This window comes from Eubalaena glacialis, chromosome 19 (assembly GCF_028564815.1).
Source record: "Eubalaena glacialis isolate mEubGla1 chromosome 19, mEubGla1.1.hap2.+ XY, whole genome shotgun sequence".
In the NCBI taxonomy this organism is placed as follows: Eukaryota; Metazoa; Chordata; class Mammalia; order Artiodactyla; family Balaenidae; genus Eubalaena; species Eubalaena glacialis.
In genome coordinates this window covers 45901390-45914875 of record NC_083734.1, presented here as the reverse complement: position 1 = coordinate 45914875, position 13486 = coordinate 45901390, and the positions used below count along the sequence as shown (strand labels likewise).

At 61.1% G+C, this 13486-nt stretch overlaps 1 protein-coding gene across 6 annotated transcripts in view; it reads left to right on the top strand.

Annotated features, from left to right (window-relative positions):
* ARHGAP23 (Rho GTPase activating protein 23) overlaps positions 1-13486 on the top strand; it is a 72107-nt gene that overhangs the window by 24030 nt on the left and 34591 nt on the right. For 3 of the 6 annotated variants that reach the window (XM_061175721.1, XM_061175719.1, XM_061175723.1), the window contains exons 2-10: positions 1288-1449; positions 4015-4042; positions 5361-5456; positions 5657-5735; positions 5899-5953; positions 8961-10125; positions 11811-11966; positions 12182-12293; positions 12447-12504. In XM_061175721.1, the coding sequence (XP_061031704.1) occupies positions 1288-1449; positions 4015-4042; positions 5361-5456; positions 5657-5735; positions 5899-5953; positions 8961-10125; positions 11811-11966; positions 12182-12293; positions 12447-12504 (1911 nt within the window). Of the gene's footprint in view, positions 1-1287; positions 1450-4014; positions 4043-5301; positions 5457-5656; positions 5736-5898; positions 5954-7796; positions 7877-8960; positions 10126-11810; positions 11967-12181; positions 12294-12446; positions 12505-13486 lie in introns of those variants that run through there. The other 3 variants (XM_061175720.1, XM_061175722.1, XM_061175724.1) reach the window with 3 other exon arrangements.

Below are 13486 nucleotides of genomic sequence, written 5' to 3'. Positions count from 1 at the left end.
CAGTACATTTGAGTGGCGGATTCGAGCTGGGGAAGCCAGGGGAACTTCGTAGTGAAGTGGGAGCCCCTCACCCCGAAACCGATGGGCTTCCTCCCTCTGCACCCAGCCGCACCTGTCTTCCCGCAGCTGAAGGCTCCTGCCTGGTGCCAAGGAGGAATGAGGGGGTGAGGACTGTTGAGGGTGGGGGAGGGGCTTCTTTCCCTTTGAGGGGTTTGGGTTAGGGGCACCAGGTAGGTTAGGCTGCCCGAGATCAGGGGTTAAAGAGCCCCCGAGGGAGCCCTCCTGGCTTTTCACTAGGCAGCCTGCCCGTGACTCCCATGTCCTCCAGTCTGCCGTCTGCCTCCCTGTGTACCCATCTCTCTGACACCCTCCTGTCACCCACTTTCCCTCTCTGTGTCCGAGCAGGGCACCTGAAGGGAGCCCCCTCTCAGGCACTATCCTCCTCTTCTCCCTCTTGCCTCAGAAACAGACCCGTGTGCCCCCAAACCCTTGTCTTCAGACACCCTCTGCCCCGTCATCTTGGGGCGTCCCAAGTATTCCGGTGGGGCGGCCAGAGGGCAGCGGAGTGTCTCCCCCCCCGCCCACCGCCACCCGGTTCTCCGCTCAGTTCCGGTGAGCCAGCCGGGCCTCTGGGCTGGGCTCCGAGCCTCAGCTCCTTCAGTGGACTCTCTGATGTCCAGTCCACTCCCTTGTGGCTCGTAATCCCCCACCTGTTCCTGCTGCGGCTCCGGAAGGATGCACGTGTGCGTCGGTCTCTCTGCGCCTGTGTGTGCTGTGTGCGTGTGTCTGTGTGCCTACCTGAGTGAGCGTGTACGTGCTCATCGGTGTGTCTGTGCACCTTTGCACATGAGTGTGCTTGTCTGGGTGTTTGTGATGTGTCCTGTCTGCATGAGTGCGTATGGATGGGTCTGTGTCTGCCTAGGTGTGCGTGTGTGCCTGTGTGAGATTGGGCAGCAGGCGGGAATGAGCTCAGACAGCGGCAGGCACTTCCCAGGCAGGAAGGCTGTGTGTCCAGAGTCAGTGAACATTGGCCGAACTGAATTGAATGGACACCTGGCTCGCTGCACTGTTATTTCCCTGGACACAAAGGTGTCGTGAGGGGATTGAGGAAAGAAAGAAGGAAGAAGCTGTTGGGCTGATGAGGTGGGGAGGGAGGGAGGAAGGAGAGAGCAGGGGGTCGGTCAGGGCACAAGAGGGTCCGTGCACCTGGCAGCCCCCCAGGTCCTCTGGGCTGCAGGAGGCAGTGTGCAGACTGGCGTCTCACCCTGGCTGCCTGTGCTCCCACAGCTGCCACTGGGCCCAAGAGATGGGTGCTTTCCCGGGCGCCCCCTCCCCTGGCAGGGCCCGAGGACACTGCTGCTGCACAAAAGCCTCCAGGACGGCTTTGGCTTCACCCTGCGCCACTTCATCGTGTACCCGCCTGAGTCCGCTGTGCACTGCAGCCTGAAGGTACACGTCCTGTGCCCCTGCCGGCCTGGCCTGGGGGAGCTTTCAGGGGGGATTCCTTTGTGCTGTCCCCTCCCCGGTGCTTCTGTGGCCTGGAGAAGAGGGTCACCGAGAGGCAGGGGCAGCCCCGGCTGGGTCATTTGTGTGGGGTGATCGTAGACAAGCCCCCACCCGCTCTGGGCTCAGTCTTCTCAGGAGAAGGGGCCGAGGCTGGCTCGGGGCAAGGAGCTAGAGGTGGGGGAGCCGGGATGCCCCCCCCCCCGACTCTCAGCCTCTGGAAGGTGAACAGCTTCTCAGAGAGATGGGCTTCCGGGGACCCGTGTCCACTGGCCGCTTCTGAGCTGGGTTAGTTGCCTCTCCCTAGCCTGAGCTCTCCGGGAGTCTGTCCTCACACACCTCCGGGACCCCTCCCAGAGCGCCCCAGGCCCATGCTGGCCCAGATTTGGGCCTGGAAAGAGCCCGGGGCTGGGCTGGAGACCCAGGTTCCAGTCGTGGTACGACTCCTAACTCACTGTGGATCTTGGGTGGTCTCACCCTCTCTGGGCCCCATTTCTCCTGCCATCTCCTGAGGGCATTGATCTATTTGACCCCTGAGGGCCCTTCCAACCCTAATATGAACGTCAAGTTCTCCGAGTCCAGGAACCAGGGCTACTCAGCCTAAGCCACGGTGTGGGCTGGGGGAGGGGGTCCCTGACAGGAAGACATGACGGGGGCCTAGGCAGGAACCAGGGCTCCCAAGGAGGGGCCAGTTCCCTTCCCCCGCCTCTCTCCCAGCAGGAGGGGAGAAAGATTTACTCTGGAGTCCGTGAACCTGTTTCTCCCCTCCCCCAGGGCTGGGGCGGGCCGGCACAGCTGTTGGGGGACTCTCCCTTGGGGAGCTTAGTCCCACCTGCCAGAGAACCAAGGCATTGGGTTTCTCTGCCTGTGTCTGTGTGCCTGCACGTGTCTCTTTGTATGCACACGTGCATGCATGGTATGCTAGTCATGTACGTGCATGCGTGTATATCTAGACACGTGTCTGTGTATACGCTTCATGTGTACGTGTCGCTGTGCAGCTCTCACACCTGTGTCTGAGTCTGGGGCCCCTGCACAAACTCTTCGCACTGGCTATAAGTGGGGGCTGATGGTGTGTGGGAGGGGCACTGCCTCTCCCCTTATGCCCAAGGACACCAGCCTCCCAGTTCTCTGGAACCTCCCTCCGGTCCTTCCTTCCCTCCTTCTCCAGAATGTCCCTCCTTCCTGGCCCTTCCACCTTCTCTCAGGGAACCCTGCTGAGGGTGACCCTCCAGACACAGCCTGAGTGGTCTAGACTGGGTGGTGGACCTGTCTCAGAGAGACCTCGCTCACATGGGGGGCTGGAAGACCCTGGGGCAGGGCAAGCCAGGGACAGACTCCATCCCTTTCCAGAACATGCCCAGGGCTGGGAGCCCGCAGGGAGCTCACCCGTCTCAATGCATCCATCTGCCTCTGCGACCCACTCACTGTGCTGTCAGCTCACATCAGCGGGCATGCTCCCCGCACGGGAGGGCAGGGCCAGAGGGACTGCTCTCCAGCAGAGCCCAGCAGCCTTCCTGTCCTGGCTGGGATGCCCAAGAGTCCTGGGTTCCAGCACTGGCTCCTCTATTGTCTCTGAGTGGCCCTGGACAAGTCACACCCTGTCATCTGTAAAATGGATGATCTGTAGAGGGGATTAGACAAGATGACCCCAAAGGTCCTGTCCAACTCGAAGATGCCACATCCTGCTGGCCTGTCCTGTCCCTCTGACTTCTTCTTGCCCTTGTTCCTGATTCCTCCCCAGATGCAGTGCCCTGCCCCGCCCCCTCACTCACCAGGATGATCCCAGAGGCCTCCCTAGTGGGTCTCCTCGACTCCATTTCTTAGCCCTGCACCTAGATGCCAGAAGTATTTTCACATCTACTCTCTCCCACTCAAGAACCTTCACTGGCTCCCTCTTTCTGTCCTTTCAAAGCTGAAAGCTTTAGTCTGACTCCTGTCACTTGCTGGTGTTGACACTCCTTCTGCTTCAGCTCAGTTGATCCAGTCCTGTTTCTGCCACCAAGTGCCAGCACACTCCACTCACCTCACCCAGAATGCCTTCTCCGGCCTCAAACTTGCCTTAAAACCCCCTCCCAGAGGGGCTCTAATCAGGCCTTCCCTCCCCATTCTCTAAGAGCTGATAGCCACTGTTTGCACTTGTCATGCCTGCTTATCTGTGTCTGCCTGGGTCCTGTCTGTGTGTGAGTGTGTTTGGGCCCTCCCCCATTGGGCTTCGAGCTCCCCAAGGGAAGGGGTCGTGGGTCCCCCATTGGATTGGGGCCTTTCGGACGGCTGAGATGCTGATGCGGTTAGGAAACGGCAGGCGTGAGAGAGGGCTCCTGTTACCCGGGGACACTGCCTGGGACTTGACCTCCCCGTGGGCACCCCTCCCACCCCCTCTGGCTGCTGGGCTAGTTGAAAGATGATAAGAGGGGAGGCTGCTGGGTGGGGGAGCTTGAAGGGGCCCTCCCAGGTGGAGCTGGGCCTCCCCCTGTGCTGCCGAGGGCCCACACCCACCTCTGTTCCCTGCAGGAGGAAGAGAATGGAGGCCGAGGAGGAGGTGAGGAGTGGCAGGGGGCTGGGCTCCAGGGGCTGGGGCTGAGCTGGGACTGGTCCTCCCGCTTCTGTGTCTCTCCCTCTCCCCCTAAGTCAGCCTGGATTCTGCTGCGCCCCCCACCCTTGACTGACGCCCCTGTCTTGGCTCTTCCCTGTGTGTCCCCTCTAAGCCTCTGCTCACCCTCTCTGACCTCCCTTTCTTTTCTTGCAGTTGTCTTCCTCTGGGCCTGTCCATTCCGCGCTGGGGGTGGCGTTCTGGGGAGCAGATAGGTTTCTAAGCCCTGGCCCCTGCCCTGGAGTTACTCCCAGCCTAGATGGAGGCAGAGGCAGGGCCTGCAGGGCCCTCGCGGAGGGAGGTAGTGCGCCGCTGATCAAGGGCTGTCCTTGGGGATAGAGACACTGGGATTCTCGGGGCATAACGGGGGCCCTGAGGTCTTTCTCTTTTCAGATGTGAGCCTAACTCCCCTGGCTGTCACCCTTGCTCTCCCAAACGGCTCCTTACTGGAACCTAGGCTTCCCAGGGTATTCAAGGCAGAACCCCTTGAACAGGCAGACTTCCTTCTCTGCCACTGGGGCTTTTGCTGGGCAACCATGGGGCCACTGTCTTCCCGAATCCCCATTGCAGAGGCCTGTGATGGGGGAGGAGCCAGCTGACCTAGAGCAGGCCCGTTTCTCTGGTGGAGACAGTTAACAGTTAGCAGTTAGCACTTAGCAGCGGAGGAGTATTGCTGGGGTGTAACGTGATGTCATGAAGGGCCAAGTGCCAGTCCCGGGATCCTTAGGCCTCTGCTTGGAGTCCCCTGACACTGGGGAAGGGAGTGGGGTGGGAGTTGCAGGTGCTGGGTCTCTGTGAGCCTCAGGGTCTTGCTTGGATCTCCTTGGATCTGGGTGTGGACACTCTGTGCGTGTGGGTTTTCCTCCCTGCTGTGTATCTTCAGGACTTTCATGGCACCCTTCTTCTGTCTTGTGACGTGTGTGTGTGTGTGTGTGTGCGCGCACGCGCGCACGTCTGTCTGTCTATCCCTCTAGACTGTGAGCTCGGGAAGGGCAAGGGCCATGTCTGTCCATCCTTTGTAGTCTACTTTCTAGCACAGTGCTGGGACGCAGGAGCCATTTAAGGAGTGACTCCGTGTGTTTTCATTTTCCCAGCAGTGTGTTGTCTTGTCTGATCCTCTGCCTCCGTGTCCCTGTGGATGTGTGGGTCTGTGTTTGTGTCCGTGTGAGTGTGATCACTCTCTGAGTGTGTGTCCCCTGTGTGTGTAGCTGTGCATGGGTGTGACCTTCAGCAGCCACCCCCAGCTAACCTGGCTGATGCTCACCAGGACCCTCCCCCCGGCACCGCCTGGAGCCCATGGACACCATCTTTGTCAAGAATGTGAAGGATGATGGCCCCGCCCATAGGGCGGGGCTTCGAACAGGTGAGCTGTCCCAGTTACCTGGCTCATCGCACCGCTCTAGGTCTCTTCTCCCTACCCTCTGGTTAGGATGGAATTTTGGGATCCAGGTGTTGGGGAGGCTCCTGTCCCCCACTGTCATCCATACATGGTACAGGGGTTCTCAGGTAGGGCCGTTGACACCCTTTGGCCTGCTCACCTGTGGCCCTGTCCCTGGTCCCCAGGAGACCGGCTGGTGAAGGTGAATGGGGAGAGCGTCATCGGGAAGACCTACTCCCAGGTCATAGCTCTGATCCAGAATAGGTGAGCGCCCCTGCCTCCCTTCTCCCACGAGAGCCCCCAGCCCACTCACAAGTCCCTACTCACCCCACCCCCTTGGCCCTGGTGGTGCCCTGGCGACCAGGATCCCTGTTCTCCCAGACCCTGTTGCCTCAGCCTGGCCTGACCCCCTGCCCTGTCTCTGTAGCGATGATACTCTGGAGCTCTCCATCATGCCCAAGGACGAGGACATCCTCCAGCTGGTGAGTCCTGCCCTGCTATCTGAGGTGGAGGACCCTGGGTGCTGGGGGCAGGATGCAGCCCTTCTCCTTGGGCCTCGCTCCTGCATCGGGCCCTCTGGGAGGCGGAGGAGAGAGTGTGGGGGCAGCACCAGCCCGGCATTGCCCAACTGGGGATGCCAAGCCCGTCCCCGGGCTGGGGCTGCTGGTTGCTTCAATCGGGGCTGTGCTGGGGGAGGGGGAGGCGCTGGCCTTGGCCGGCAGGATTCCTGCCAGGGTGTCCGGAAGGAGCGTGGCCCAGCGGGCCCTGCCAGACTGGCACGTTCCTGTGGCTCCCGTGAGACACCTGTTCCCCACACCCCTCCCTGCCTGGCCTCGAGTGAGCGTGTCTCCTATAGATGTGTCCACACACACACACACACACACACACAGAGTACCCCACTGTCATGTGCTCCCATTCACACAGCATACCATGGACCACCCGATACATAAGCAGAGAACACTAGATACACAGCCGCACACAGCCCACCCTTCAACTAGCACACCGTACACTGCAGTATGTGATAACGCACACCACCTGCCAGACACACCATACCAGGCACTTACCACGATACACACCACCCCTCAGTGCTACACACAGGCACCCACTATCCTACACCCACGACCCCAAACATCACAGCGCACCACACACTCCTCAGCATCTCAGATCCCCACAACACAGCACCACAGTGTGTCCCACCACATACACCTGGACTTCTCACCACCACCACATGAACACTTATGACATCACAGATGTTTGCTGTAGTCACAACACGTACGCCCACAGACATCGCAGCCCGCTCCATCCCAGCACAGGCGCGTGCGCTCACCGGTGTCACAGCAACCCAGACTTCCACAATCACGATGCGAGTGCAAATGCCCCTTCCTTCACAGCTAGCACTCGGCATTCACTCACCGCTCACAGAGCAGGTACCACAGACGCTGCACGCGGCGGACCCTGCACTCACACGTGTACCCGTTTATGCCACGCACGCTATGCGCGTCACACACGCACACTCACACACACATGCTGCCTCTCTCTGTTTCGCCCCCAGCTCTGACCCCGAGTCCAGAGCAGTCCTCTCTGCCCAGTGCCCAGTTTCCTGGTCTCATGGGTGCCAGCCAGATGCCAGCTTGCTTGCCCCCGAGGTCACTGCCCCTCTGGGAGACGGCCGAGGGCCAAGCCTGGGAGGTCCTGGGAGCCGCCGTGCTGGCTTCTGCCCTGGATGTGCTCTCACAATCACTGTAATCACAATGCCATGCTTGGCCCCATGCCCCTCTGGGAACCTCCAGCCCGTGACCTCGATTGTCCCCTTGCCCTTCCTGGGGAGGGGGAGGCAGGGGTGGGGGCCCAGAGGAGTGGGCGGCTCTCCCCAAGTCTCCAGGGCCCTGCCGGTACGCCCTTCCCCAGGCTGAGGGCGGCGTGCTGGGGGGGGTGGGTGTGACAGGGCGGGACCTGGGGCGTTGCTCTCTCCAGCCGGAGGGGGCAGCAGCCTTGAGCTCTGCTGTCCAGGCTCGGGTGGGCAGGCAGCCCCAGATGTCCGCATCTGGGGGCCTCTGCTGGCCCCCCTCTCCCTGGCTGGCCAGAGGGTGGGGCCCAGGCATTCCTGTGGTTGGGAGCCAAGGCTGGAGGCCAATGGGGCCGCGGCAGCCGCTGACGCCACCGCCGACGCGGCGAGGCCCCTCCACACCCATCCTCCCCTCCCTCCTCCTCCCGCCAGCGAGAGAGCCGGTGGGGGCCGAGGGCAGCGGCGGGGAGGGCAGACCGGGGGGACGGAGGCCAGGGCCGGTACAGTGGTCAGTGGGGTTTAGCGGGGGGCGGGGGGAGGGTGGAGGCGGGCCAGGATGCTGCCGCCACTGCCGTGATGTGGGGAGTCCGGGGAGCCGGCAGGATGGCAGGAGGGAGAGGTACGTGAGTGTCCCCGGCCGGCCGGCGTGTGGGTCCGAAGGGGGCTGAGTACAGGGGTGTGGTTTAGCTCGTCCTCATCACGTGATGTGTGTGCCTGGGACTGGAGGTGTAGTTATTTGTCTGTGTGTATGTCTCATTGTGTTTGTCTATGTGTGTGTGAGTGTGTCTCTGGGTGTGTATTTTCCTGTGTCTCCTTGTGATGTGTGTGTGTGTGTATGTGTGTTTGGTTTCACCCTCCCTCTTTGATACTTCACCCTGAGATAGGGCCCCGGGCAGCCCATCATGGGCCAGGCTAGGCCAGAGCCACAAGGCTGCTGTCCCTGGGGGCCGCCTCCTTTTTTGGCTGGGCCTGGGCGCCGGCCCTGTCACTCCTCAGCAATGCAGCGTCAGCCTCAGCTCCCAGCGCCAAATTCCAGGCCTGGGGTGCCAGAAGGTGGCCCAAGGCCCCTTAGCCAGTCTGGCCCCTCCCCCAAGCCTGGCCCAGAGAAACAAGTTCCTCCTCACCCCAGTGGCCCAGGAGCCAGGCCCTCAGCTTCCCATCCAGGGGATGGAGGGACAGCTGGGCTCTCCCAGCCCCCGCCCACCCCCAGCCCACCCCACCCTGGACACACCCCTTAGGCCGCTTCCTCCCCTGTCATCTGCCACCTTGACTGGTCTCTGGTAAGGTTTCCCAGCTCCACCCGAGGGTCTGTGGGCACCATTGGACATAAGAAAGCAGGGAGGCAGCTGAGGCCAGCATCGGGGGAGGACCCCAGAAAACAGATGTTGGAATGTTTGTGGCTAAAGGCAGTCCTTGTCATAGTCTTAGAAAAATCCTGGCTCTTTCTCAAGTGAGTGTGTGAGTGTGTGTGTGTGTGTGTGTATGTGTATGTGTGTAAGACTCTCAAAGGCCTCTTATTTCTTTGTCCTCCCCCCGACTCTCTTTGGAGCATGCCCTCTCACCCCCACCCACTCAGGACTCCCCCTGCTTGGTCCCCTCCCTTCAGTCCCCTTCTCTGGAGACCTTGGCCTCCAGGGGCTGCTGTAGCCTTCCCCTGTGAGGCCTGTTCAGACCTGCTTACCTGCCTCTGTGTCCCTGGCCAGGCCTACTCCCAGGACGCCTACCTGAAGGGGAACGAGCCGTATTCTGGAGAGGCCCGGAGCATCCCAGAGCCACCCCCGATCTGCTACCCCCGAAAGACCTACGCCCCGCCGGCCCGGGTCTCTACCTGGGCCACTATGGTGCCTGAGCCGCTCTCAGCACTGCCCAGTGACCCCCGGAGTCCTGCTGCCTGGAGTGACCCGGGGCCGCGCATCCCGTCTACTGCCCGCTCCCATCCGGACAACCCTTCCTTGGGGATGAGCCAGCCCCGCCCCAGCCCTGGTGCCTTCCCCCGCCTCCCCTCGGAGCCCCGGACGCTTCGTGCCTTCCCGGAGCCTGGCAGCCGGGCGCCCCCCAGCAGACTGGAGTGCCAGCAGGCCTTGTCACACTGGCTGTCGAACCAAGTACCCCGCAGGGCGGGGGAGAGACGGTGCCCCGCCATGCCCCCCCGGGCCCGCAGTGCCTCCCAGGACCGGCTGGAGGATGTGACTGCCCACCGCCCGTGGCCCTGCTCCACCTCCCAGGGTGCCTTGAGCCAGCTGGGCCAGGAGGGCTGGCACCGCGCTCGCTCAGATGACTACCTGAGCCGGGCCACCCGCTCAGCCGAGGCGCTTGGGCCAGGGGCACTGGTGTCACCCCGCTTCGAGCGCTGTGGCTGGGCTTCCCAGCGTCCGTCTGCCCGCACCCCTGCCTGCCCACCCAGGGACCTGCCCGGGCCCCAGGCCCCACCCCCGCCTGGCCTGCAGGGCCTGGATGACACTGGGTATATCGGATACCGGAGCTATAGCCCATCATTCCAGCGCCGGACTGGCCTTCTGCATGCCCTCTCCTTCCGGGACTCGCCCTTTGGGGGGCTGCCCACCTTCAACTTGGCCCAGTCCCCTGCACCATTCCCACCGGAGGCCTCTGAACCACCAAGAGTTGTCCGACCAGAACCCAGCACCAGGGCCTTGGAGCCTCCCGCCGAGGATCGCCGTGACGAAGTGGTCCTGAGGCAGAAGCCTCCAACGGGCCGCAAGGTCCAGCTGCCCCCTTCCAGACAGATGAACCTTGGGTTTGGTGACGAGTCCCCAGAGCCAGAGGCCAGTGGGCGAGGGGAACGCCTGGGCAGAAAGGTGGCCCCTTTGGCCACTACTGACGACTCTCTGGCTTCCATTCCCTTCATCGGTGAGTGATGGTGCAGGTGGCTGTCTTGGGAGACTTGGTTTTCCGTGCCCTGTTGTACTTCACCCACCTGCCACCGTGGGCAAAACTCTGGGTTGGGTGCTCATGGGATCAACCCGTTTATGTGTCCGTGCATCTGTCTGTCCATCCAACTATCCATTCTTGCATTCCTCCATCCATCCTTCTGTCTCCCTTCCATCATCCCATCATCCTTCCTCCCATTCATTGACCCTTTCAGCCTTCTTTCCCTCCACCTTTACTTCCCCCTCCCTCCTCCCTTCCTTCCTTCTCTCCTTCCCTCCCTCCTTCCTCCCTCCTTCCTTCCATTCTTCCATTCTTCCTTCCTTTCACCTGTCCTTCCATCCTTTTATTCTTTCTTTTTTTTTCTTTCTTTTTCTATCCTTCCTTTGTTCCTTTCACTCTTTGTTCTTTCCATCCACCCTCCATCCCTCCATCCATCCAACGCATATTTGTGTCAGGCACTGTGCTAGGCTCCGTGCTCTCCTGGAGTGTGTGATCCAACCATGGGGACAGATGATCAGACAAGAACGATCCAGTTGAATGGGTTTGTGATAGGAGTACAGGGAGCTCTAGGAGGCAGAGAAGGGCTAGACCGGGGCATGGTGGCCAAGGAGAGAATCTTGGAGAAAGGAAATTTCGGCTAAGACTTGAAGGAGTTAGTCAGGGTAAGAATGTTCAGGGAGAGAGACTAGAATATGCAAAGACCCTGAAGTGAGAGGTAGGATGCCTTTCCAGGTCATCAGAACAGGTCTGGAGGGGCCTTGTCAGTCACTGGGGAGTTGGGATTTCATTCTGAGAGCAGAGGGCATACTGAAAATTTGCCACCTTTAGAATAGATGTTGGGTAAGGGAGAGGCAAGAGAGTGGAGGGGTCAGTGATTCCCAGGTTTCTGGCCCTGCTGGAGGGTGGAGCTTCACCTCCATATTGGGAAAGAGAGGGAGCGAGGCAGGAAAAGTTTCGGCTGAGTAAGAGGTGCTCATGGAGGGAGCAGGATGAGCCGGGCTGGGTCTAGGGGCTTGGGAGGAAGACTGGGATGCAGGAGCATGGGACTGCTAAGCAGGAGCCCAGAGATGGTAACTGGGGCTGAGAGTGGTGAGCTCACCCTAGGGCAGCCATGGGAGTGACGGAGAAGCAGCCCCGGCCAGGAGACGAGGCACAGCCCTGGCCCCCCCAGCCAGCCTTCAGTCTAACAGGGCAGACAAAGCCTCTTGTCTCAGTAAGCTCCCAGTCTGAGGGCGGGAGGTAAAGTCTTTAGTTTCAGGGTACTTCCAGTCTGGGGGGGGCAACGTGACAGCCACCTTCAAGGAGCCCCCAGCTGATGGGGGAGATGGTCCTTATCCTCAAGAAGCTCCCAGTCTGATGGGGGAAACACCAGCCATGGCCTCAGAGAGGCCTGCCTCCCGGCCAGGACTAAGAGGGGTGGCTCAACCCCACTCCTGGGTGCCCTCAGTGTGATGGAGGAGGCAGAGGCTGAGCCTCCATGACCACAGTGGGAGGTGACCCATGGTGGGTCAGCTCCCTCGGCAGTGGGCATGTTGCCAGCAGGGCCCTGGAGGGCTTCTGGAGCCTTGGGGATGTGGTCCCGGCCCGGATGGGAGGCAGGGGCCAGGGGGCAGAGAGGTTCAGCCTTCTGGTACCTTCACCCACCGCTCCCTCCGCTCTCGCAGATGAGCCCACCAGCCCCAGCATTGACCTCCAAGCCAAGCACGTCCCTGCTTCTGCTGTGGTCTCCAGCGCCATGAACTCAGCCCCTGTCCTGGGCACCAGCCCCTCCTCCCCAACCTTCACCTTTGCCCTCGGCCGCCATTACTCCCAGGACTGCAGTGAGTGCTGCCCGCAGCCCCAGCCCCACCCGCTCCCTTGCTGCCTGGTCCCAGGGGTGCCCGCTGCCTGATGTCTGGCCTCTTCCGACTGGCTTCTGCTCCTCCTGGGGACCCACGGGGAGAGTCCCCTCTTGGCCCTGCCCAGACAGGAGGGCTCCGGGCAAGCCCCCGCCTGCTGCCTCGCTGACCCTGGGCCCCTGTGGGCGGCTTCACAGGCAGCATCAAGGCCGGCCGGCGCTCCTCCTACCTGCTGGCCATCACCACCGAACGCTCCAAGTCCTGCGACGACGGGCTCAACACCTTCCGGGACGAGGGCCGGGCTCTGCGGTGAGGATGGGGGCTATGGAGGGGCTCTCGGCCCTGGGGTCGTCTACACACTGGGGCAGCCTGCTTCCCCGGGGAGGGCCTTTGAGCCTTGGCGCATGTGGGAGGTCCTGGCTGTGCCTCCCACAGCCCTCATCCTCTGTCCTCACCCCCCAGGCGCCTGCCGAACCGCGTGCCCAGCCTGCGGATGCTCCGAAGCTTCTTCACTGATGGGGTGAGTGGCACGTGTGTGCAGGTGAGGGTGTCGGAGGTCTAGGGAGGGGCCCAGGGGCCCACCCCTCAGCTGTGGAGTCCAGCCTTGGCAGAGGGACCCGGCCTGTGACTCCTGCAACCCGAAATGGGCCCCTCCGGCTCCCGTCTCCTTCCGGCCTCGGCTGTCCCCACACTCACCTCGTGTCAGCCATGTGACCCACCCTCTCTGTGGGCTCAGTCATCACCTAAAGACACCGTGAGCCTTCCTTCCCAAGGCCTTTGCACTGTCCTTCCAACCGCCCCTCCCCCATCTCCCATCTAGAAGGCCCTTTCCACGGCCCACATGCCACATGACTCACTTTTTCACTTTCTTTAGATTTTTTTAGGCCTTCTGTGAAATTTCAGCCTTTACGCCTGATATTTCATGCCTCCCCTCACCACTCTGCTTTTCTCCTAGCACTTCTCATGTTACACAATTTGTGTGTCCATCTCCTTTCTTGCCTGTCTCCCCAGCTAGAATGTAAGCTCCATGAGGGCAGGGATTTCATTCGTCTTATTCACTGTTTGACCCCTCTGCGTACCTAGAACAGTGCCTGCACTGTGGAGGTACTGGGTCAGTATTTGCATGGTGTCTTCAGGGGACACCCTGGAAAGGGGGGGGACACACAGGGCTGAGAGTGATGGAGAGGCCGAAATTTCCAGCCTCAGGACCTGGCTGTGCCGGGTCTTAGTTGTGGCCCGCGGGATCTTCTTTGCCTTGTGTGGGATCTTCGTTGCCTCGTGCAGGATCTTTAGTTGCAGCATGCGGGATCTAGTGCCCTGACCAGGTATCAAACTCAGGCCCCCTGCGTTGGGAGAACAGAATCTTAACCACTGGACAACCAGGGAAGTCCCGACACAGAATCAGTTCTGAAATGACCTTAAATCTTTTTGATTATGGATGGGTTGGAAAAGCCATATTGATTTCAAATCCTCGATATCTTTGGTTTGTATAATACCTTGAT